The 24,136-nt window shown below is 54.7% G+C and overlaps 7 protein-coding genes across 7 annotated transcripts; 4 read left to right on the top strand and 3 right to left on the bottom strand.

Annotated features, from left to right (window-relative positions):
* Window positions 1-85: 85 nt before the first annotated feature.
* On the bottom strand, window positions 86-1,628 carry NECHADRAFT_91826 (uncharacterized protein; the record flags this gene model as incomplete). Its single annotated transcript, XM_003052517.1, has 5 exons — window positions 86-169; window positions 240-505; window positions 565-1,236; window positions 1,298-1,319; window positions 1,404-1,628. The coding sequence occupies 5 exons, from the start codon at window positions 1,626-1,628 to the stop codon at window positions 86-88; spliced, it is 1,269 nt and encodes a 422-aa protein (XP_003052563.1).
* Window positions 1,629-2,924: 1,296 nt separating this feature from the next.
* NECHADRAFT_14795 (uncharacterized protein) lies at window positions 2,925-3,990 on the bottom strand (the record flags this gene model as incomplete). The annotated part of the gene is made up of 3 exons (XM_003052516.2): window positions 2,925-3,390; window positions 3,443-3,647; window positions 3,705-3,990. Coding segments are annotated over 3 exons (957 nt in total), but the record flags the coding sequence as incomplete, so codon positions are not given.
* Window positions 3,991-6,377: 2,387 nt separating this feature from the next.
* Window positions 6,378-7,604, top strand: NECHADRAFT_59031 (uncharacterized protein). Its single transcript, XM_003053022.1, has 2 exons — window positions 6,378-6,664; window positions 6,723-7,604. The coding sequence occupies exons 1-2, from the start codon at window positions 6,389-6,391 to the stop codon at window positions 7,578-7,580; spliced, it is 1,134 nt and encodes a 377-aa protein (XP_003053068.1). The 5' UTR covers window positions 6,378-6,388; the 3' UTR covers window positions 7,581-7,604.
* Window positions 7,605-8,737: 1,133 nt separating this feature from the next.
* NECHADRAFT_67271 (uncharacterized protein) lies at window positions 8,738-11,605 on the top strand (the record flags this gene model as incomplete). Its single annotated transcript, XM_003053021.1, has 4 exons — window positions 8,738-9,130; window positions 9,185-9,412; window positions 9,650-11,032; window positions 11,085-11,605. The coding sequence occupies 4 exons, from the start codon at window positions 8,738-8,740 to the stop codon at window positions 11,406-11,408; spliced, it is 2,328 nt and encodes a 775-aa protein (XP_003053067.1). The 3' UTR covers window positions 11,409-11,605.
* NECHADRAFT_77690 (uncharacterized protein) lies at window positions 11,481-14,961 on the bottom strand (the record flags this gene model as incomplete). Its single annotated transcript, XM_003052515.1, has 4 exons — window positions 11,481-11,521; window positions 11,673-14,502; window positions 14,558-14,872; window positions 14,929-14,961. The coding sequence occupies 4 exons, from the start codon at window positions 14,959-14,961 to the stop codon at window positions 11,481-11,483; spliced, it is 3,219 nt and encodes a 1,072-aa protein (XP_003052561.1).
* Window positions 14,962-20,112: 5,151 nt separating this feature from the next.
* NECHADRAFT_91822 (uncharacterized protein) lies at window positions 20,113-20,806 on the top strand (the record flags this gene model as incomplete). The annotated part of the gene is made up of 2 exons (XM_003053020.1): window positions 20,113-20,134; window positions 20,238-20,806. 2 exons carry the CDS (start codon window positions 20,113-20,115, stop codon window positions 20,804-20,806), a joined length of 591 nt encoding a protein of 196 aa, XP_003053066.1.
* Window positions 20,807-21,979: 1,173 nt separating this feature from the next.
* On the top strand, window positions 21,980-23,561 carry NECHADRAFT_35505 (uncharacterized protein; the record flags this gene model as incomplete). Its single annotated transcript, XM_003053019.1, has 2 exons — window positions 21,980-22,197; window positions 22,280-23,561. The coding sequence occupies 2 exons, from the start codon at window positions 21,980-21,982 to the stop codon at window positions 23,559-23,561; spliced, it is 1,500 nt and encodes a 499-aa protein (XP_003053065.1).
* Window positions 23,562-24,136: the final 575 nt, after the last annotated feature.

Raw genomic sequence — 24,136 nt, 5'->3', positions numbered from 1 at the left:
GACAGAAACGAGGTGACACGATATTACTGATACCAGGCTTCCTAGGATTACTATATACTCATTATCGCTCGATCTACAACCTCAATCAGTCATGTGCGCCGTTGATGGCCTCGGGCTGCCAAACAGCCTCAACAACACCCATACGACATCCATCCGCCCTTGTAACACCCTAGAAACAAACAACGTCAGCATACATACACAGGCAAAAGACAGCATCGAGGATGAAGTGGTAGACAGACCTTGAACACAAAGCGCTCATCAGCAGCCTTGAAGAGGTCCTCAAACTCCTTCTCGGTCCGTTCCTGGGCGTTGAGAAGCACCATCATGACCATGTCCATGCTGCGCATCACCTTTTCGTCCCACGGGTTCTCGGACCCGGGAATCCGGAGGCAGTGATCATTAATAACAATGCGGGCGCCGGGCTTGAGGGCCGGGATGAGGTTCTTGAGGATCTTGATGGCGTAGGGGGTCGAGTAGTTGTGGATGATCCAGCGGAGGAAGTAGACTAGAGATTTCATGTTAGCAAACACTGCTTTAATGATTGACTGCTGGTGAGTTTCATACCATCGGCGCCCTTTACAGGCTGTTCTGTGAAAAAGTCATGAGCCTGCAAGGTTATACGCTCGGCAACATTTTGATCTTCGCAAATCGGCTTGGGAGCACTCTCGATCGTCTTTTGCAAATCCTGCACCACAAACTTCATCTTCTTCCACTTCTTGCCCAAGTCGACGCACACGAATCCATGACTACCTCCAACATCAACCAGCGTGCCCTCGTTTGCGTCGACATCGGACAAGTCGTAGTTGTCGACAAAGTACGAAACTTCATATCCCTTGCCGCCAGTCAAACTGGCCATGGCTTGACCCATACGCTTAGCACGTACAGGATTCTTGCCAAAGGTTGCAAACATGGGCTCCTTATCCACCGTGTCAAAGGCAACGTTAAAGCCAGTGCGCGTGAGCGAGGTAGCCTCTGGGTAATCTCGAATAGCCTGCAAGGAGTGGGCAGCTGCAGGAAAGATGTCCTCCGAGTTGAAGCCAACCCAAGATCTAAGGTTGGCGTCCTTTAGAAGCATCTTGGAGGCAGCAGTATGGGCAATGTATCCGGGGGTTGGCTCCTGGAAGATGGCGTTTGTCATGGCATGGCGAAGGTTGCGGGCCAAGTTGATGGGATCAAGTGTAGTCTTTGTTTCCAGCTCAGCCAATGAGATGGGCCTATCCAAAGGAACAAGGCTAGCTACAATACATTAGAACATGTATAGATTGATCGAATAAAGTTAAAAAAAAAAATGACTTACGAATGTCGTAGCTGTTGAGAATCTGCAAGCTTACAGTATCCAGAAACTTTTTTGCAAACGGGGTGTCAGCCCTCTCAGCCAAAACTCAAAAAACAAGCTTACTTACACTCCAAACACCCCATCTAACAGATTCCCTAGGTCCTCTAACAAGGAGACCTAGTTCATTTGTAGCATATACAATTTCCTGGCGGCTCTTTTGGATATCGTCCGGGATGGCGGGAAAGTCTCCAGGAGCATCAACGTCAAAGCCAGGGTCAGGGAGTCCATTCTCCTTGAGGTACTTGTCAAGCTTCTCAGTCTCTTCGGTGATCTTCCTGGCCAGCTGGATCATATGAGACGTTTCCGTAGTCCGACCCACTGGTACCGCAGGCTCGGATCCCGACTGAAGTGAATCGTTGGTCATTTTTGGAGCGTCTCAGCGGGTGAATTGATCTCGGATGAGTTGCTTCTCTCTCTCAACTGTGAGGGTGACCTTTCTGTTTCGGATCAGGGTCAGCAGTTACAATAACAACAAGACAAGGTACAATTCAGCGATGCAGAAACAAAAGAAGGTCGGCTTGCGATCTGCCCAAGAACCAAGGTGGGCGAACCCGCCCACTCGGGCCTGGGAGCCAATGGTTTGCCCTGGCGAGCTAGTCGACCGACCGACCGAGTTGATAAAATGGGACATTATCGCGCGCCGCCGCGCCTGAAGCGACTATGGTCCCGAGTCGTGCTGGTCCTGGTCCAGTCCAGTCCAGGCCCAGACCGTCTGGGCAAATCCCCGCCGCCGGACCACACTCCGACGCAGACCAGACTGATGGGACGGGGACAGTTCATGTAGTATGGCATCATTCATTAAGCTCAACCACTCAGTTGCCAGTTATTAAGATGCCACTCAGTGTTTCCGTTGCACGAAAACAGTGGTGCATCTGCTGTGACACCCCAGCAATTCCCCGATTGGGGCTTGACAGGAATAACCCATGCTTGTGTCTGTCTCACTTGGGACCAGTTGCCCCAGACGCAAGCCATGAGAGGATAAAAAAAAGAGTAGTGATACATACTTTGATGTATGGCCGCAACTCGAGACGGGCACAAGATGTCAAAGAAACTGTTAAAAATGCTTTGACCTCGAAAAGATAGCACGGTCGAGGATTGTATTGTTTATGGCGGTGAGCTTCTGAATGCAACCAAGCGAGGCACACGTGCAACAAGATCTCGAGAGAACTATCACACCATGCTTCAAGTCGCCTGAAAGTTGCGAGACTGCTGAGTAGAAAGAGAAATGGGGTCATAGATGGGATGTTCTGGAGCAAGCCCATGTCCATATCTAATCCGACATCTGCCCCTTGCCTTGCCTTGCCTTGCCTTGCCATGTCTTGCTTTGCTGGTATATGCCCCGGCAATCTCGGACAATCGTGGCCAAGGATGGCTTCCTCTGCGAACTCCTCGTGCTGGGTCTGATCCCCCGATAGTTTCCGCTTCCATTCCATTCCTTTCCCCATAGCCACCCCCGCGGCGCCATCGTTTGCCCGGCTCGGCAAGCTGCGCTCCAAACTCTGGTTGCTTGGCGCCTGAGTTATCCTCAGTAAACGCCATCACCTGCCTAATTCTACCGTGTTTTACTGTACCTTTTTCCACACTCCTTTTATAGTGGCTTCTGCCCGTATACCATGTGCATCGGCATGTACAGCAATGCCGAGTTGTCGTTGTATGCCCTTCGAACATCCATCAGAAGCACTTCCACACTCTGGCGATCCCATCCCAGACCTCGTGTCAGTGGACCCAGTGCAATTGCCTGCAGCCCATCTGTTAAAATAGTGCGCCAGTATAGTCCAACCGTCTTAAGGACCTTGTTCTTAGGCCAGGTTCCCAGAGGGACGTGAAAGACACGCTCAGTGACGTTGACGAAGCCTGCCTCTCGCATCTTTGCCGCCAAGACACCTCCCGCAGCAGCATGGAAGTTGACTCCCAGCGAAACAAGTCCTTGGGTAATGAGTGACCAATACTGGGCGACAGGGTGCGCATCCGGAGGAACCATGCCCCCATGCTTTGCGCTGTGTGGATAATGATGGATTTCTTGAAGTTCAATCCAGCCCCCTGGTTTAAGATGCCTTGCTTGGTGTCAGCACTATACTATACAAATCATGCAGATGGGAACCCTACTCGAGAGCACGTTGAAAGAGCCTCGGCCAATCTTTGACCGCCATTACGGTATGCCGAGAGTGAATGTAGTCAAAGTGGTTTCGGGGGTGTAGCCAAGGAGACTCGACATCGTCCACCATAAAGCGAACATTAGGTGGCAGCCAGTCTGGCTGTATAGGTGAAAGGTCAATTCCCAGAACGTTTGCGCTCGAGTATTGGTCGCCCACTATTCCAGTGTTAGTTCAGCATCATTCAGACAGGCATCGCTCTTCTCTGGGCTTACTCTCAATCGCCCAGATACCAGTACCGGTCCCAATATCAAGGATTTCCTGAGGATGGTCCCCAATAGGTGCAAAGTGGAGGTTCTGGCTGCAAAGCAGCTTCACCATAGCATGCTTCATGTCCTCCCGTTCCTGTTCCACATCATCGTTGGGGAAGTTATAGGTTCCCTCGCGGAAGCTGTGATAGCGACGTCCGTTCTCGTACATGTAGTCTCGAACAGATGAGCCAATCGAGGTACTGGCAGAAGTGACACTGTCACTCTCATATCCTGCATCAGACGCGCTGTCGCCCACGGTGCTAACTTCGGCGCTGTCGGCAATGATGTTTTCTTCGGCTTCGGCCAATGCTTCTCTCGACATAACATCTTGCTCCACAGTTGACAAGTCGGGGAACATGGAAATTCCGTTGGGATGGGTAAGGGGCGACATGATTTGAGAAGATGGTCGCTGTTTCTTGGGTGGCGGACTCGAGCTGTCGGTTTTGGGGGATTGAGCTGGTCCCTGTGCAGCACCCTTCTCTTGGGCCATTGTGTTGCGAGTCTCTCCCGACGGTGTTGGCGTTGAGGGGTCGGTAGAGGTAAGGCCTAGGCCTGATGGATCCGCGGATGGTTTGCTTGTCTGGGATTGAATGGGGCGGGTGCCTTCCTCAGCTACTCCAGCTTTCGACACGGGTTGAACATAGTCTCCTCCTTGCGCATGACCTTGACCGTCGAGCGCTCCAGATTCTATTCGGTTGACTGGCGCGGAACTCGAGCTGCCATCTGCGCGAAAGTCGTCGGGCTGTGTGGTTTCTCCGGTCGAGAGCGGAAGTGTCCGTCTCGTCTCCCCCTTTTGTTCCTGAGTCATGTTGTACTAAAGAAAGTATGCGCCGGCGGGAAGACGGATTTAAGCTTGTAGACCTGTACCTGGAGTATAGGAGAAGAGTGGGCTGCCCAGGTAGTCAGGGCAGTGCCAGGAGGACAGCTAGAAATACAATGTCTTCTGATGCCTCCTCACACGCGTCTGTCTGTCTCGACTGTGCCGATGCCCATCGGGGGGTCGCAGTGGCGGAGGCGCGAGACGGCAGCCCGAGCGGAAGACGATGCAGCTCACACGTAGACAAGTTAGGCTGTCCAAGTTGCTTCGATTCAGCTTCCCGGATTTTGGCTCTGATTCTGACTCTTGCTCAGGTAGCCTCTGGAAGGAAAGCAGGCGGGCAAGTGGGAATTATTGGCGGTGAACCTGACTTTGGCTGGATTCCTGGTCATGTAAGAAGCAAGTTTTCCAGCCTCTTATCAAATGAGACGGGCCGGGCTTGAGGCGCCTGGAATCTCCGTAGATTTTACAACCTGCACGAGGTAGGTGCGCTACACGCTACGCTACACTAGCCCGAGGGAAGGAGCGGGTGGGGCAGATCAGTCCAGGTCTTGGGGAAGGAGCCGTGGGAGCCCGGGTTTGTGGAACGGGCCGGATTGGACCTAGGGATGGGCTTGAGGCATCTCGCCAAGAAGTGGCAGAAGATGGCGAGTGAAACCCCTCGTAAATCGAGCCTCACGGATTGACGAGAAGCCTGTGGAATCCCCTTAGCGGCCAGGCATTTTACCTTTGTGTCTTGAGCCGTCTTGGCTGGCGTTGTGGTCGGGAGCCTCGGGGATTGGCTGGGTCACTTGCCATCCATTTATATTGGGTGAGTGACAAGTCCCTTTTACGAGCTGGTGCCCTAAATTGAAGTGGTGGGCTTGGGATTGATTCATATGTAAATCTTCATTTGCCCGAGGCGCAGTTGCCGACGGGAAATGCATGAGACAAATCACCTAATACTCCGTAAATTATGTGCCAAAGCTGCAAGTCCATCGTGGCAACCTGTTCTTGGTTCGAGATGCGGCTGCGTCCTGCAAATGTGCAATAAACACACAAACGTCAATTCTAACCACCAAGAATCACCATAACCCTTCCATCCTTGCAAACCCCTCGTCTTTGCCTATCTACCCACTCAAAATAGGCACATGCATGCATACAAAGATGATCTGATGGATCTACGGATACAATCAATCCATATCAATCAGTCCCAATGTCTACTTTGTTGCTTAGCGCATCCGTTCCCATTTTGGTGTGTGTAACGTGTGACAGAGTCAACGCCATTCTGTCACTGCTGTTACTTCCACCACTACCCTCTCTAACCTAAACATCAACACGCCTCAACATGGAAGGCAAGCCGTGAAGCTGACATGTCACGTCAGGACCCTCTCGCATTGGCATTGTTCCAACGACATTGGGATCGAGTCAATTGATCCCTCCACTTCCATGGTACTTTCCATGCAGGGCAGTAAATGCAAAGCCACCGCTCAACCCACAGTTGAGGTGGCTATACAGCCACACATAAGATACCCGGCTCGGGTTCTTACCAACTCGATCCTTCCTATGGCGGCCACTACGAGCATCGTGCTGGGGGTACATACCGGTACCTAGTGGAGAAGCCCCACTAGTAGACTAACCAATCAAAAATTCAAGACAGATTTTTGTCTTTTTTTTTAATATTACCACGGAGAGGGTGTCCATATGTAAAGATGTGGGGCGGCCAATGGACACACACACACACACCATGCGTATCCACTTTTGCTCAAGATATCCATTCCAACGTCACCATCAACCATAAACCAGGCACTTTCTTTGATGCGCTTCAGCCTCCGTGGCTGCCCTCCCCGAAATGTCTCGACCTGCAAGCTTCACCCACTGCGTCGGAAGCCCGGCCTTTAGCCCCGAGGACCTCATCCAGGATGTCGACCGCCAGAAGCAAGCCCTGGATCTGCTGGCCAAGGATGATCTCTACAACGCCAGCCGAGTGTTGCTGCAGCTCCCCGAACAGGATCTCTATACATACCATGCCATAACAAGCGTGAGGCTCGCTCAAGTGCAGCGCGTCGTCAGTCTCGGTGCTGTTAACAACTTACACACCTGGTACCGCAACGAAGATGGTTCGCCTGTAAGCAAACATGCCTCTCGACGCTATAAAGATGACAAGAGGCTGAAAGCTGCCGCAGAGAGATGCGCCTTCGCAGGCTGACATCGAGGCTTACATCTCCATCTTCAATCCGGCAACGGCCACGGCCGCGGTGCTCAAGAATCTGGGGACAAACGCCAAGAAGGGCTCGATCCGGGGAGAGGTGGCGGCCAACTTGGACGGGAAGAGATACCTGCACCCGGCGCTCACGGAGAAGCTCACGGTTCCCAAGTGCAAGAAGCCCCCGAGTGCGAACCCGTATTATGATTTTTGGGCGTGGTCATGCCGGTCACTCGAGTGGTGCGGCCCTTGTCCGGCGGCAGAGCGTGTGGCCACCAGTCATCACGTCCTCCCCATCTTTATGCACCACTTTGGCTGCGCGACGCCTTCGCATGAGAGCCTGTCCATACTCAAGACGTTGGCCGATGGGCGGCCCGTCGCCGACATTGGCTCAGGCAACGGCTACTGGGCATTCATGCTGCGCCGTTACGGCCTGACGGTGCATCCGGTGGACAACATGCAGAGCGAATGGCGAGTCAACTGGGTTGCCGACACGGTCATATCGGACGGCGTCAAGTGGTTGCGCAAGAATGCAGGCGGGAAGGACATGGTCCTCTTGCTCGTGTATCCCGTTGTTGGTGGCGGAGTTGGCGGAGGCACCGAGGGAGGGTTCACGAGGAACTTGGTGACGGCATTCCAGGGCGACACCATCGCCGTCGTGGGCACGCAGAATCACAACAGCTACACGGGATTCAAGGGTATGACCATGGACGAGTTCATGGAGAGGGAGCACAAGGAATGGGCCAAGGTGGTGCAGATTTCCCTGCCGAGCTTCGGAGGCAAGGATGAGGCTCTATATGTTTTCCAGCGAGGAGAACGAGTACCGCAACAAGAATAAATACATCCAGACTCTTCCAGGTTGCCATTCGTCGCCTCTTCAGCTGGTGCAACACTGCCACTCGCCCAGCCCACGTCAAATTCAACCTCGGAGGTCAAGATAGTTGACTAGGACTCACCCAATGATGCGTTGGGTTTGCAAAAGGTTGGTCTTGAGAGTCAGAGCTCAGCTCAGATGCTGATCAAAGGCGTCGTTGATATGATGTCACGGAAGCGTTCGGATGGAGCAACAGGTGAGACACTCGAGAACTTTGGTCAAGGGTTGATCAATGTTGACAATGATGCCTACTGGTCTGAGTTGACCTTGATCAAGGGCGCAACACAACGCAACAGTCACGCCACAGAGTGTTTTTCAATCCGACATGATACATCTCAACCCCGGGTTTTGGCCCCCAACATGACCATGACCATCTCTCACGTCTAAAATGCGTCTGAAATGCCGTCGTCAGGTCACATCGTAATATCCATCCAACCTCCTTCATCCATCAGCATCCGCATGCGTCAATACACCCCGCCAGCCCCGCCAGACAGCTTCTGGTCCCCTCCCCTCCTACCCTCCCCTGCCGTCAGCCTCTGATTCTGAGGTGAACAGCCCCAGCAAGCGGCCCGGTGAACTCTTTTAGCGCTCGGGGTCGCCCGCGAGACTGCACGCCATTGGTCTGCCCTGTGGGCATCTCCTGCAGACGCTGCATCGCCGCTCCAGGCTGCTTCCCTTGGCGCCTCGGCCTTGACCCTATGACGGGCAAAGACGCCTGGGATGCCCTGGGATTGGGATTGGCCTTGGCGCAAACTGCTCCAGAGATGGCCCTAAAAGCTCCTGCGGGTGAGGTTTCAGCCCGGACCGCCCGCCATTGACGTTGGCGTGTGACCCAACGAGCGAGAGGCAGGCTTTACTGCAACGGGAGCTCAATCGGGCGTCTGCTTCGCGAGTACGAGACGTTGGATTTTTCTCCTCTTTATATTACTCCATCTTCTTCTCTTCTTCCAACATTGCCATTGTCGCAGTTTCTCTGCTTCGCTTCTTGTTGTCAGAGAACGTGGGCATCGTATCGCGACCCCACGAACCATCCCCCGCTTTGCGCTCTGAGATCGCCGTCCAAGCTAGATCCTTGAGTGGTCGCTGAGCCTGTGCGCTGAGCGAAAAAAAGAGAAGACATCATGTCTCTCAACGTTGACGACCGCTCGAGAAAGGGCCGCTCTAGGTCTCGATCCCGTGATCGCCGCTCCAAGGATGAAGTTCCCTCCGAACGCCCCGGCTACGGCGACCGCGAATCGAGCTACATCTACCCCGAAGACGACCTTGATGATCGCTACAATCGCCCCGGCGACCCCAAGGCCAGCGGCGCCCTCCCTTACCCTGAGGAGGGCGGCCTCTACTCAATGGTTCCCGGCGAACAAGGCGACTACTCTCAGCAGCCGACATACCGAACAGCTTCCCCGCCCCACGACTCGCCGTACCGCGCTTCGCATGAGAGGGTAGACAACAATCCACCAGGAGCTTTCCCAGAGGACAATCGTCGCGAAAAGGAAAAGGAGCCCTATACACGCACTGTTGAGCCCCGCGACGAGAAGCATGACCGCCGCCAGGAGGAAGAGGAAGACAAGTTCAAGTTTCTCCCACAAAAGTACAGTCGCAAGATCGCCGCAAAGATCACTGGACAGTCCTCGGACAGCGATAAGGAAAAGGACAAGAAGGACAACCGCAGTCGCAAAGACAAGTATGATGATGACCTAGCTTATGGCAAGCCTTCGACACCTGCGCGCCCCAAGGGCCCGTCGGACGACTTGGCTTACGGCAAAGCCACGGGAATACCCTCAACTGCTAGCCAGGCTGTGTCCGGTTCTTACGGCGGCAACAATCAGACCACAACCCGTGGCGGTGTCTACACTGGTGCTGCTCCCACTCGCGACCAGTACTACCCTCAAGAGCAGCAGGGTAATGTCCCTCCAACTCAGGGTCAACACTATCCTCAACAACAGCCTGGTGGTGTCCCACCCCCCAAGGACCAATATTATCCCCAACAGCAACCAGGCGGTGTTCCTCCCTCCAAGGATCAGTACTATCCTCAGCAGCACAGCGGTGCTCCTCCTCCCAAGGATCAATACTACCCCCCGCAGCAGCCCACGTATGCGCACGGCGAGCACGAGTATGACCCCGACCGACGGCGTCCACATAGCCCGGCCGTAGACGAGTATGGGCCTCGAAGGTCAAGGGAGGACGCATACAGGACCGAGTACAGCACAAATGTCTTGACTGTTGAGCCCAAGGACCGTGATCGCGACAGGTCCCGCGACCGCCGCAAGGAGAAGGATGGTCGAAGCAGCTCGGACAGGCTCGGGGTTGACTCCAGCAGCCGAAAACGTGAAAAGTCCCGAGATCGATCTCGCAGAAGGGAGAAGTCGCCTCATCACCATAGACACAGATCGCGATCCAAGGACGGACACCGCAGTCGCAAGGACAAGTCTCCTGCGCCTCCGACTGAGAAGATGTCATCTCTCAGCGTAAACACTGCGCTGGCTGGTGGACTGGCTGCGGGTGGACTAGCAGCTGGCGCATCACTTGCCAATGCCCCGCCATCGCCCATGTTGGAGTCGTACTATGGCACCTACCAGGCCTGCTCTCCCATGCCCTCGCCTCTCATGCTACCTACTGCTGATGACAAGGCCCTTGTGCCACTATCTCCTCTCGATTCCGACAACGAGGGTGACAGCAGACGTCGCAACCGACGCGCTCGCTTCCATGATGCCGAGGACATAACGACCCAACTCGCGCAAGCTCTCAAGAGCAGCCACCGACCTGACACGGCGCCTCTCATCGAAATCCTGCCCAGTTTGACGCATGAGCAGGTCATGGAGTTGCGCGCCGAGTACAAGCGGCTCGTCAAGACGGGGCCGGAGCGCAAGGGCGTTAACCTCGCCAAGCACATCCGCGCTCGCCTCAAGGACGAAGACTCGCTGCTCATGAAGGCCTGTTATTCAGTCGCCCTGGGCAGGTGGGAGAGTGAGGCCTACTGGGCCAACTTCTGGTATCAGGGTGACAAGACGCGCCGTGAGCTCCTCATCGAGTCTCTCATGGGCCGTACCAACGGCGAGATCCGTCTCATCAAGGATGCCTTTACCGACAAGAAGTACGACAACAGCCTCATCAAGTGCATGAAGGAGGAACTCAAGGAGGACAAGTTTAAGAAGGCTGTCCTCATGGTCCTCGATGAACGCCGGATGGAGGAGTATGATCACTACGGACGCCTGCAGCCCATCGACTATGGCCTGGTTGATCAGGACGTTGCCGACCTGCGTCGTGCTATTAGATCCGAGAAGGGTGGCGAGACGGCCATGATCACCATCATTGTCCAGCGCAGTGACTCTCACCTGCGTGCCATCCTCCAGGAGTATGAGAGGCAGTTCCGCGCCAACTTTGCCCGCGATGCCCTCAAGAAGAGTGGAAACCTAGTGGTGAGTGTCTCAGAAAACCCCTATCTGACGTCAACGGCTAACATTGTCTCAGGGCGAACTCCTCGCACACATTCTCAACGGTGTCATCAACCGACCCGTCCGAGACGCTCTCCTGCTGCACCACGCCATCAGTGCGTCTCGCAAGGACGGTCTCCGTCGAGAACTGCTCATCTCTCGTCTTGTCCGATATCACTGGGACCCTGACCACATGCGTGCCGTCAAGCAGGCCTACCGCGAGCGTTACAACAGAGGCCTGGGAGATGCTGTGCGAGAGGCCACGAGTGGCGAATGGGGCATGTTTTGTGAGGAGTTGTGCATAGCGCGAACGCCCCCTGATGTGAGGAGGTTTGACAAGATCAGCTACAGTACGAGGTGAGCGTGATGCTTGTTGAGTTGGGTACATATCGAGTCAGGAGGTATATGTGGGATTGAACAGCATGTATTTTGGTCACGTCATGAAGTTGCATGTTGCAATAGCGCAGCCACAGCCTATTTTGTTTTGTCATTGTCATGAAGCGTCTGGATAGGTACCATCAGTTCCATAGATATCTCTAATCCATCTCCTTTCTGGCTACCTCTTGACATATTAATATCCATGACTACGATCTCTTGGAGCCTTTGCCTCCTCGACCTCCCTTACCTTGCCCCTTTCCTCCACCACCACCCTTCTTCCCGCCGCCGCTGCCTCCACTGCTGCCGCCAGACATCATGACTCTCACTTTACCAACTGGCACGACGTTGAACGTCTCCTCGGGCTTGAGTGCCTTAATCAGCTCCACCTCGCGCGGCCACATGCGCTCCGAGTCACGGCTGGTCTCATCTACAGCCCCCTTCTTGCTCGAGCCGGCCTTCCACCTATCGAGAACCTCCTTGACAGCCTTGCCCTTCTTGGTTGTACCAGGCTGAAGCTTGGCCTTGTACTTGACACGTCCAAGGGCGTTCCAGGGCGCGCAAACAGGGATAGCTTCAAGGATCTCGTCGCCGGGCAGTGGCGTGCCGACGAGAGCATCTAGTTCTGTCATGTGGCTGGCTTCGTCAACGTCGAGCATGTCAATGCCCTCGTCCATCATGACACGTCGAATTTCCTCGTGCTCGGCAGTCTCCTTCTGCTGCCGTTGATGTTGTGCCCGCCGTCGCTCCTTGGCGGCTGCGAGTTCTGCCTCACGGTCCGCTTTGGCCTTTGCCTCGGCTTCGGCCTTCTTTTGGCCGACTGTTGCACCGATCAGGGCCTCGGCGGCTGCACGGTCGTCTTCGTCTTGGTCCCTGTACTTTGCGGCAATCTTCTTGGCCTTGCCTTTCTGACCTCGCTTGGCGGGAGCTTTCTTCGTTGAGGCTGGGCCTGGGGTGCCGGTTCTCGATGTCGCGGTAGATGCCTCGGGAGACTCGGAGAGCTCTGCGATAGACTCGGTGGGCTCTGGCTCCTCGGCTTCAACCTCTTGAAGCTCAGTGGTTTCCTGCGTAGGTGTTTCTTCAGGAGTTGGCTCGTCTGAAACCTTGAGTTCAGAAACGCCTTCCTCAACCTCATCGATGTCGTCTTCGTCATCTTGGCCTTGTCCACGAGCGAATGCCTGAAGAGGATTGTCGCGAGGCTTCTCATCAGGCTGATCATCTTCAGATTCGTCGTCTGATACATGGTCGGAGTGTGCTGCTTCACTCTGCTCAGCCTCAGCGCTTCCTTGTCCAACCTCAACTTGAGGAGTTGTAATCCCTGAAACTGAATCGCCAATTGCAGAGTCAACATCGTATAGACGGTGCTTTACGTGCTTCGCCTTGCTTTCTTCGCTGATCCTGAAAACGAGTCCCAAGCCAAGGAGAAGCTGAGCCGGGGGGAGAAAGTTCTTCTTTCCGCGAACCATGAAGCTTCCAGTTGGCAGAAACTCTCCAGTTGGCGCTGACTTTGACACCTGGTCCGCATTAACCCACCAAGCAGACATGCCGGCTTTCGAATCCCAAGCGTCCGAGGAGCACACAGCAATCGAGCCTGCCTGGGACAGCGTCGCGGGAGGGATGGGTGCATCCGGTGTCTTGGGGTTATTCTTGATGATGACGCTCGATGCTCCATGGAGGTCGGCATGGCAGTAGATGTCACCCTTTCGCAGATATCTCTTGTAAATCATCTCGTTCTGCTGTGCATCCTTGCCGCCGATGACGAGGTAGCCATCAGATGAGATGAACCAGATGAACTTTTCGAACCAAAGCTGCTTGCGGATCGGCTGAAGCAGCGCCTTCTCTTGCTTCAGTCCCTTCTTAAGGTCTTGGGTGATCTTTTGTTCTGCATTCTTGAGGGCTCTAGAGGCCTGTTGTTCCGTCTTTTCTTTCTTGACAGCTGCCGACTTTCGCTGATCGAAATACTCTCTGGCATTGCTCCAGGGGCTGAGGCCAAGGTTGATCTCTACGCTCAGCGCCTTGCTGGCATGCTTTCCTTTTGTTGGTGTCGAATCCTCTTCATCGGCGCTCTCATCATCGTCTGTTTCGTAGGGGTCGTCCTCTTCCGGCTCAAACTCTTCTTCTGCTAGTTCAAGCGTGATCAAGTTCTCAGCAAGGTTCAGAGGCAGCTTGATGATTTCCGCCACCGGATTGTGTCGCTTCTTCTCACGCTCGACCAGCTTCCCAACGTCCACCCAGTCCATGCCTTGGCTAAGCAGTCCATTAACCGCATCCATGGCTTCCTGAACACGCTCGACGTTGGCCTCGATGGCGGCAGCTTTGCGAAAGTTGAGGTTTTGCGCCTCTTGTAGACCCTCGATCCGCTTCGCTTGCTCCTGTTTTGCGGCATCCAGTTTCCGTTTCGCCGCCGCCTCTCGCTCGGTGAGTCGCGATTCAAGTTTTTGTCCCTCGAGGGAAGAAAAGAACTCATCAACCGTCTCGTTGTATCCCTTGAACTCGAGAACTTCGATGGTAGGGTCCTTGCTGAGCTTCTGGGGAACAAATGGGTGGAAGTCTTCATAGAGAAGGTTTTCCCGCTTCGGTTTATCGTCATCCTCGGCGCCCTCGAGCTTCTCTCTGCGCTTTGCGAATATGTAGCCGGTACATTCTCCTGAACTAGTAAGCTCGTCGACCGTTTTACGAGCCTCCGTCAGTGACTTGACCAGGTCATCCAGCAAAGTCTCGTTCGCCAGAATCTCATGTGGCTTGATGGAGGTGTCGAATTTGTTTGTGTGCAACGAGTGATCCACAAGCACTGGTGGTATCTCGGTAATAGACACAGCAAGACTCTTTCGCAGATCACCGCCAGGTTTTCCTTTCAACTTTTTGGAAGAGGCGGCCGCTGCTGCTGCCTTGTTTACTGCAGCCTGAAGAGCATCACGAACCCTGTCCTTTGTCAAGGGAGGTACCCCCGCAAAGTTCTGCCTGTTCTCGAGGGAATATTGTAGTCCGACTCGCTGTGGCTCTTGGCCTTCGCCCTCCGAGACGGTTCTTGCGAGGGTCAAGATCTTAAGGTCGGCATCGGTAAGGATGATATTGCCGCTCTAGGCAAGCGTTAGCTACTACTCTTCACCAAGGCCGAACGACAAAGGCACGTACGGCAAAGAACTCTAGAAACAGTCTGTATTGTCCATCACTAAACTCAAACTCGAGGACTCGATCGGTTCCCACTTGGCTAACAGACGTCAACCGCCGGGTCTTGAGGAACTTTCGAAGCCTTGCGACAAAGGCTGAGGGAGCGGCAGCGGTTGTGCGGGCAAACTCGGTCAGGTGACAGCGGAAGCCGGTGTCGATGACCAGCTGCTTCTTGTTATCCGGCTTCGCGAACTTGAGGAGGAGGATCTTGGACGAGAGATCGTAGACGTTGGAGAGTCGCAGAGTCACCAGGCGCTGCTGGAGCTCGTGTGCAATGACCTATGGGCAACGGTCAGGCGCATGATCCCAAGCGGCAGGTTCAACATAGCACTCACTTTGACGTCCAAAGAAGAGAACCTCTGCTTCATCTTGAAATATACTCCTCAAGGCAGGGATTATACGCCACACAGAGGCTCGAAAATCTCAACCTCTTGCTCGCCGCACCCGTTCATCGTGGGGTAGTTGGAGGGGCATGCTGACATCATCTCTCACGTGACCGGACACAAGATCGTGATACTGCACCACTGAGCCCCCCAGCCTCATGAACTTGCGGCGAGACGAAGGAACCAATAGCCAGAATGGCACAAGGTGCTCCGCAGGTACCGAGTCCATGAGAACTTCGCCGGGCCACCAAGACATAGGCAGTTTAGAGTAGAATCAACAAACAGAAATAATTATTCCCTACAGTCTTCATATGGGCTTAGCTTTATCATCGTAAGCCTCATGCTATGGTTTTGCGGATGAAGGAGGTCGAGTCTCACTCGGTCAGGTAGGTAGGATTGCCATTTGGAAGTTTCAAAGGCATTTGCGAGATCAATGCCAGCTAACGAAACGGACGCAGAGCTCCAAGGAGGTTGCATACATCGGGATGGGTCGGATCTGACCTGCCAGACATTATCTCTTGCTTTCATGTACTCCGTACCCTGCAATGGCACTGATATTCAAGAAGCTTGTGAGAGGCCAAGACGGACTTGAAGCATGCGGCGTGAAGTCTGGATGCCACCATGCTGAACTCAATGCACCATTGGCATGATCAGAAGCCAACGGGCTTGCATCAACAACCACTGGAGTGGTTCGGAGCATGCGCATCAGCAGCTTGAATGATGTGATGACGAACGACATGCACATCCAAACCCCATCGGCACTCGTGTTTGCAGAACTGCTACCCCAGGTTTGTCTTAGACACGGGCTACGGCGCGCAAATCGACAAACTGGCAATCTCGCTGGCCCCTTCCCTTCTGACATGAGATTGTTGCAGATGCATCGATGCCAATGCCGTTAGGCCGAGGCTCGTAGAGCAAATTACCAATTCCTCCCCCAGAATAGCAACCAACGACAAGGTGCAACATATTCCGGGATTCAAACAACCGCGAAACGCGTCCCGCACAGTACGAGCCAGAGCCGGGGCCCAGGTGCAACCGCGGTAGAGACGCGGCCCCAGAGACTAGTGACAAGGCTTGGGCCGGTGGTCTGAGGCTATCTCGCCAGCCCTGGAAATGGTCCTCACTGGTGGCTCTAGAAGGCCAGCTGGAAACCCACACCAATCTAAAGTACGAGAGCAAGGAGACTTATGTCAGCGGAGTAGCATTGGACCTGAGGAGTTGTCACAGCAACCTTGAGCCCAGGCCCCTGAGAACGACCTTGGCGTATTAGCGCTCCGTAGCCCCCTGGATTTGTTGTTGATGAGGATTGTCTGAGCTGGGATGAGGCACAGTGTGCGACGAGGTCAAGAACAACATCTCGGGCGAAACATGTGATCCATTGGGTCCCGTATCAGAGCCAGCGGTCAGGAAGAAACCTTGCTGCAGCTGAGGGTGATCATGACGGCCCCGATTTCGACAGGCGTCAACCACAATTCATAAATATGGAGGCTGGGGATCGCTGGCAACATCCCAAGATTGGCAGAGTTTGGCGTTTGCATGTTGCGGAGACGCCGAGGCCCCCCAATCCCATCCATCCTCGTGCTGAAGCGGCGCCCGTCGTGTCGCAGAACGAAGCCAAGGCGAGGCAAAGTACCGTACTGTAACCCACCCTGCACAGCAGGCGATTCGCCGTGGAGGCTCGTCCTCAGGTGCGACCATGGCTGACACCGCGTACACTAAATAATGCACTTGCATAAAGGCGAGGGAGGATCCAATCGCGGGCTTCCACGATATCACCCGCACCCGTTCATTACGAGTTCCTGGATGCCTGATCATCCGTCATTGCTGCAGCTGTACGAAGCTTGATGTGTCGAGCTTGGAGCAGATGTTGAATTTGAGGAGGTTGGGGATTTCATGTGGCAGCCAATGAGCCGAGGACACCACTTCAAGACGTGCCCGGGAGCGTCCCGCCACGCGGTCTCGTCAAGTTGTGACCATCCATCCATTCAACCGTCCAAACGTTGTCGAAGTGAGTGATTCCGTCCATCAATGGTGACGGCTCTTGGCAGCGGCACTCGCCCAGCCATTCACTTTCTCTTCTCAGCTGTACCAAGGTGCATGGCTAAGCTGAACAACCCAATTTGACCAACTTGACACGAGCCAAAGGCCCCCCCCCCTGGCCGGCCTCAACCACCAGCAAACGGAGCTCGCAACAAACAGTAACAAATAGCAAATAGTTGGTCGGGGACACTGTACCATTGCGGGCTGGAGCGGCTCGACGGCTCCACACCCTGATATGATGGGTTGGTGGTGGCGCCGGACGAGAGTTGTCACTGGCCAAGGTTCAGACCAGGTCAAATTTTGCTTTGCTCCATGACGCGGGCTCTTTCATCAGGTCGCCAGGAACACACCAACGAAACGGGGCCGAGCTAAGATGAAGGTCGAGCCAGGGGGAAGGAGATGAAAGATCGCCGGCTCCATGTTTATGCTGTCCATCTCCATCCGTAGTTCATCTCGTTCCAAGAAGACAGCCAGCCAGCCACGAGAAAAGAGACGGTGACGGGGGAACGATATCTCATCTCATATGGGGTTCCTCTTGCCACTGGACAATAACTCTCATTTAGAGGTGCCACTCGAGCCCTGTCTAGGAGCATGGGGCCTCGTCTCATCTGGCCGAGGGAGGCGGGAGCTCAGAGCTGTGGGCGACAGCTGGTTGGAGCTGGGGGAAGCTGGCTGACGCGGAAAGCTGGCTGGCTGGCTGACTGGCGACTGGCTGGAGCTAGGGGGGAGGAGCTAACTCACATTAGACATGAGCTCTCCGAGCTCTGCTGGCCACTGTCTCTGGCTGAGACGCAGGAGGAAGGGTTAAAGTGGCCCCAGACGCCTCGGTGGACCTGGCTAACGGATGGTGTGGTGGGGCCGCCGGCAGCACGGGGTCCGGGAGGAGGATCTATACTTGTTCCGGATATAAGTAAACAACAGACTCAACAGACATCCCTGACATGTAAACACAACGACTGGCAGAGAGACATCCTACGGCAACCAAGTTGGACAATCGACACGCCCCCTAGGGTGTCTCTTCTGGAAGAGGGAGAGCTCTGGTTGTGAGACGGCTTGGACGGAGCAACAGGACGGATCAACAGGACGCAGCCGAGGGAGCAACACACTCAGGCAGAGTTGTCCAATCCCGCCCCCGTCTTCAAAAGCCCAGTTTCGTTCCGTCAGGTCCCTCTTCTCATCCCTCTCTCCAATTATCGCCATCCACCTCACCGTCGAAGAAACAGAAGACTCTGACGAAAAGAACGACTGAAGGCCTTTGCTCGCCATCTACCGATTCTTTTCAAATCTCCGACTTTTGTTTCTAGGAACAAGAGCCAGAGGATTCTTCTTGTCTTCCTTTCGAACTTCGGAAGGTTGTATGAGAAGGTTCTCTCGCGCCAGCAAAAGTCGCAAACCTGGACTTTGAGGCTCGCGTCCCCGTTCCCTTCAGCATCTTCCCATCGACATATCGGGAAAGCGAATCCCACACCCAGACCGTCACCGAAACCCACGAAGAGGTTGAGATCAAACCCCAACAGCCACAAGCCGGACGGGAAGGTCAATACTCTTCTGTCTCCGTCACCGCCGAACAGGTTCCTCCCCGCGAAGAACGGTACAGCGAAGAAGAGGTCCGTATTACGCGTGAAGAAGAACGTTACCGCCGTCCCGGTCCCGGTGTCCAGAAATTCGAGCAAGAGCAGTTTACTATCCGCGAAGAGCACCGACGGTACGTTTTGATTTTCAGTTCAGTTGCAATTATTCAGTCTCGTTTCCCCGTTTCCTCTCGGTTCAGGAGGAGACAAGTTCCTCCGTGGTTCGAGAGAGAGGAAGAGAAGCCTCGGCTTCTAGCCTTGCCCTGCTCGCACTCTCTCTCAAACATCCCCTTTTGCTCCGATCCATGGTCGTCAATGGGGACGTGCCAGAACATACCCAACAAGACAACAATAACAAAAACAACAACAACAAATCCACACAGGCGATTCTTGACCTCCTCAGGAGGGATCCATTGCCGCCGCCCCTGACCTCACTCACTCACTCGTCTCCTTTCACCTCAATTCCCCTTACTCTCGCTTGGGCTTGGCCGACTGGCTATTACCCACTCTGCAAGCGCGCGTCAGCCCCCCCCTTCTCTCTCCCTTGTCTCGTCCCCAGCCATCTCATCCATCCTCATCTCATCACAACACACACCCCTCCCCCTTGTCCAATGCCACCTTGGCCCACCTCAGCTGGGATGGCTGGCCCGCCTCCCCAAATTACTTTTTTCCTACCTCCCCTGTCATCAAGCCCTTGGCGCCCTAGCCCGCTGGCCTGAGCCTGGCCTGAGCAGGGCGGTGGAGCTCCTCAGGGGCCGCCCGCCTCCCGTTGCCATATGAGACGCAAGCGAGATGCAATAGACATCCATCAGCTAACGCAGACAAATCCAGACCTGAACCTCCTTCCGAATACACTACTTCTCACGTTCACGTAGAGACTGACACCCACCGTCATCCCTACTACTCCACCCCCGTTGACCTTGCTGAGCGAGAATACCGCCAGCGCTACCGCCCCAGCACCGCCTTTTCCACTGTAGACCCTCCTTCTCGTCCTCAGTACCAAGCACAAGACACCTTCCAGGTCTCCAACTACACCGTCGAAGGCCGTCCCGCTCCCCAATACCACTCCTCCGAGAAGACTGAGATCAACAACTTTACTGTTGAAGGACGCTCCTCTCACCCTCAATACCACGAGAAGACCACCGAGATCAACAACTTCACCGTTGACGCTCGATCTTCCCGACCTCAATACCACTCCTCTGAGAAGACTGAAGTCAACAACTTTACTGTTGACGCCGGATCCTCTCGCCCCCACTACAACACCGCCGAGAAGACTGAAATCAACAACTTCACCGTTGACGGACGATCTTCCCGACCCCAGTACAATTGTACCGAGAAGACCGAGATCAACAACTTCACTGTTGATACCCCTTCTTCCCGCCCCCAGTACAACACCGCCAAGTCTACCCACGTCAACGAGTTCACCGTTGACACCCCTGTCTCTCGTCCCTCATACAAGAAGGACGTGAAGTTCGCCGAAGAAACCGTTGAGACTTCCAAGGTTACCAAAGACAACAAATCCAAGATGGGTTACTACGACGAGGACGGTATGTGGAGATGAAATTCCTTCCCACCCTCATCCCTCTGTCACAGAGGGCCATTGAGCTTCTACCTTCCGCTCAAGACAGTCAGAGCTAACTTGCCCAGCAGGTCACTACCACTCTTTCCGCTCCGGCCTTCACAAGCTGGGCGACCGCATCGCCCACCCCGGACGCCGTGAGGTCGAGTGCGAGGCCCCCCGCCCCCGTCCCGGTGACTCTGCCGAGGCTTACCTCCCCAACACCGTGACCATCCCCTGCCACCACGTCCGCCTGGGCGACTTCCTCGTCCTCCAGGGCCGCCCCTGCCAGGTCATCCGCATCTCCACCTCCTCTGCCACCGGCCAGTACCGCTACCTTGGTGTCGACCTCTTCACCAAGCAGCTCCACGAGGAGTCCTCTTTCGTCTCCAACCCCGCCCCCAGCGTTGTCGTCCAGACCATGCTCGGCCCTGTCTTCAAGCAGTACCGTGTCCTCGACATGCAGGAGGGCCAGATCGTCGCCATGACCGAGACCGGCGACGTCAAGCAGGGTCTCCCCGTCATTGACCAGTCCAACCTCTACGCCCGTCTCAGCCAGGCTTTCGAGTCCGGCCGCGGCTCCGTCCGTGTCCTCGTCCTCAACGACGGTGGCCGCGAGCTCGCTGTCGACATGAAGGTCATCCACGGCTCCCGCCTGTAAGCAGCGTGTCGATTTTCTCTGAGAGAGGGCACCGCTTGTAATGCGACTTTTCCTTCTTCCCGCAACCTCAATCCGAGGTCGGGGGCAGCGCTTCTGGCTCTTCCCTCAGCGATGGGGGTAGAGGGCCAGGGCTGGTCTCGGTCTCGCCTGTAACATGTCAAGATAGCTGGGGGATCTGTTGTATGAAGTGGTTCAACTTTGTTTGTGTCGAGATTGGATAAAGCAACCGGAAATATGGAGTCTTTTGCGTAGAAGGGAAAGTTCCTGTACATGGACTGTAGTAATTGACAAGTGATTCCATATCTCATAAACCTTTTGTCTCTTTGTCTGCCTTTGTGATGATTGACGCGTCTGTCCATGCTTATCGCCCGCTGTGAAGCTTACCCGCGAAAGGTCCATCAAGGTCCTGGTCACGCGTCACACTAACCTTAAATGGAAGTCAGCTTGTGTCAGCCGACTCGCGCGGGGACTTCCAAAGTACACCTCCCCTACTTATCTCCTCCATTACAGCACTATCTAAGACTACAATAATTTTATGAGAGTAGGTCAATCTTTTTATCTCAATTTTGGTGAGTATAAGAAAAGACTCATCATAGTTGGTCTAGATCCCTCCTTAGTACTCAATAGTAGTCCCCGTGCAAGCAAGAGGATACCGTGTTGAAGCTCCGTGTTGAGGCTACCCTATGCCTCTGACTTGAGCTTGATGCAAGTCGCCTCTGCTCGCTCATATCATGAAAATGCACCTATTTACTGATTACGATAAATCCATTAAGCAATCCCATGCCGTCGTCATAGAATTCCATCTTTTATCTTGGTGCCGGCCGTCCCGTGCTTCCGATTCCATCAATCTTGCATACAGTTTCAAAAGTGCTTCCCCGCCCAAGCGTAACCAACCACCTTAACCTAAGTCGGCAACCCTGTTGTCCTCATGTCGCCTTATACGGGAAGATGGTGATTGATAAGGAATGCGCGTGACATTCATAGCCACCATTTACTTCCCCTCCCGTTCTCTCCCGCTCCCTACCTATACATTTGACTCAACTCGCTCGACAAGTTCGAGCTATCCCACAGGTTCATAAAGCTCTCGTTTGTCGCGATAGACTCGCCCATACCTAGTCACAACCACGTTTGTCTCATCGATAAGCTTACCCGAGACATCACCACATCGTCGCAATGGGCGCCCAGCAATCCAAGACCGAGCCTACGCTCCACGAAAAGGCGGTTCTCGAGCGCCTTCAAAACCTACGGGTTCAAGACCAAGATGACTACGTCGAAGTCACCAGTGACGCCGAGAAGGCCTTCGTTGGACCCCTCATTCGAGATGCCGAAGGTCTCCCGCTCCACGTCCTCGAGTCGTGGCAGGCCGCCATCATCAAGGACCCCAAGAATAAGTACGACACTACTGTCGAGTTCTGGTTGCCATGTACTCGAAGAAGCTAACTGTCTCACAAGGCTTGCCCTCACAGCCCTCAGCTCTGCGAACCCGCGCCAGGTTCTTACCTCGTTGCCGACCCAGATCGCAGACCAGCAGATCTACAACGTCAAGATCCCATTCGAAGGCGACCCCATCACAAACCAGCGCTCCAGCGGTCGATGCTGGCTCTTTGCGTCCACCAACGTATTCCGAGTTGCCCTCATGAAGCGCTTCGACCTCGAGAGCTTCGAGCTGTCACAGCAATACCTCTTTTACTGGGACAAGCTGGAGAAAGCCAACTGGTTCCTCGAGCAGATCATCGATACCGCTACGGAGGATCTCGAAGGCCGCGTCGTCCAGACCCTGCTTTCTGATCTGGTGTCCGACGGTGGCCAGTGGGACATGGTATACAACCTGGTTGAGAAGTATGGCCTCGTGCCCCAGACCCTCTACCCCGACAGCTGGAATGCTATGAGCTCTGGTATCTTGAACAGCCTCGTCAAGACCAAGCTTCGAGAGTTCGCACTCAGGCTTCGGGCCCTGGCTAATTCCAAGGATGGGGTCTCCGCCGCTGCCATCTCCTCAGCCAAAGACAAGATGCTGCGTGAGATCTCACTCATCATGACTCTCCTGCTGGGTCCACCCCCAAACCCCGAGGAGACCTTCACCTGGCAGTACAACGACAAGAATGGAAAGGCCCACCAGCTCAAGACCACCCCCAAGGAGTTTGCCAAGAACATCTATAGCCCAAGCTTCCCCGTCACATCCAGCACCGTCAGCGGCATGATCTCTCTTGTGCACGATCCCCGTCACGAGCCTCTATCCCACCTCACAGTCTCCCGGCTTGGCAACATTGTCGGTGGCCGCGGAATCAGCTATGTCAACGTCGACATTGACACTCTCAAGGGTGCATGCGTCAAGATGCTCAAGGCTGGTCTCCCCATCTTCTTTGGTAGCGACGTAGGCCAGTTCAGCGACTCCAGGTCTGGCATCATGGACCTCAACCTCTACAACTATGAACTGGGCTTCAACACCAGCCTCCTCGGTATGACCAAAGCACAGAGGCTGATGACGGGCGAGAGTCAGATGACCCATGCTATGGTGCTGACGGCAGTACATCTCGACGAGCAGACGGGTAAGCCGGTCCGCTGGCGAGTGCAGAACAGCTGGGGCACTACTGCCGGAGACAAGGGATGGTTTGTCATGAGTGATGCATGGCTGGATGAGTTTGTCTACCAGGCAGTCGTCGACCCGCGTGTCCTCAGCAAGGAGGTTCGGGATGTACTCAAGAAGGAGGCCATTGTCCTGCCGCTGTGGGATCCCATGGGCTCACTTGCCTAGAGAGGCTTCCATCCGTGGGTCAGCATCGAGGCGCAATATCGAGGGCATGGCAGTGATCGTCGAGAGCAGAGTGAAGGCCATGGCGCGCGGCAAGCGCCCTCGAGATCATGCGTAGGTCTGGGTTGCTGACCGTGCTGATGTGAACGCATAGATCGCGAGTCAGATAGAAGGGCAATGGGAAGCGGGCTGTTGGAGATACAGGACATATGATGCAGTATGAGCTGATTCAAGGATCAAGACAACGATAGGCTCCAAGGGCCTACGCCATGGAGGACCCTGCAGCCTCACCGCGACGAATAGTATGGTTAGCGACAATGAATGACTTTCTCTCTTCTTCATCCTCGGCTCCGGACTCGGTCGTACATCTCGTAGCGCACTGCCAGACTGCATTCAGGGCAAACTCATGCCCTGCAATGACCCGCCGTCGAAGTTGTCACGAAGCTTCTACGCGAGCAGTGCAACGGATGGCGTTGAGCCGTCGGTTCATCCATCTATTGGCAGAGCTACTGGCAGAGCGTAGCGTGTCTGTATGCCACGCCGCCTCAGCTCTCACCGAGCAACTGACATGACCGATC

Source organism: Fusarium vanettenii (genome assembly GCF_000151355.1).
Source record: "Fusarium vanettenii 77-13-4 chromosome 3 genomic scaffold NECHAsca_2_chr3_3_0, whole genome shotgun sequence".
NCBI classification, from domain to species: Eukaryota; Fungi; Ascomycota; class Sordariomycetes; order Hypocreales; family Nectriaceae; genus Fusarium; species Fusarium vanettenii.
Note: the sequence above shows the minus strand (reverse complement) of the source record. Positions and strands in the feature narration are given on the sequence as shown.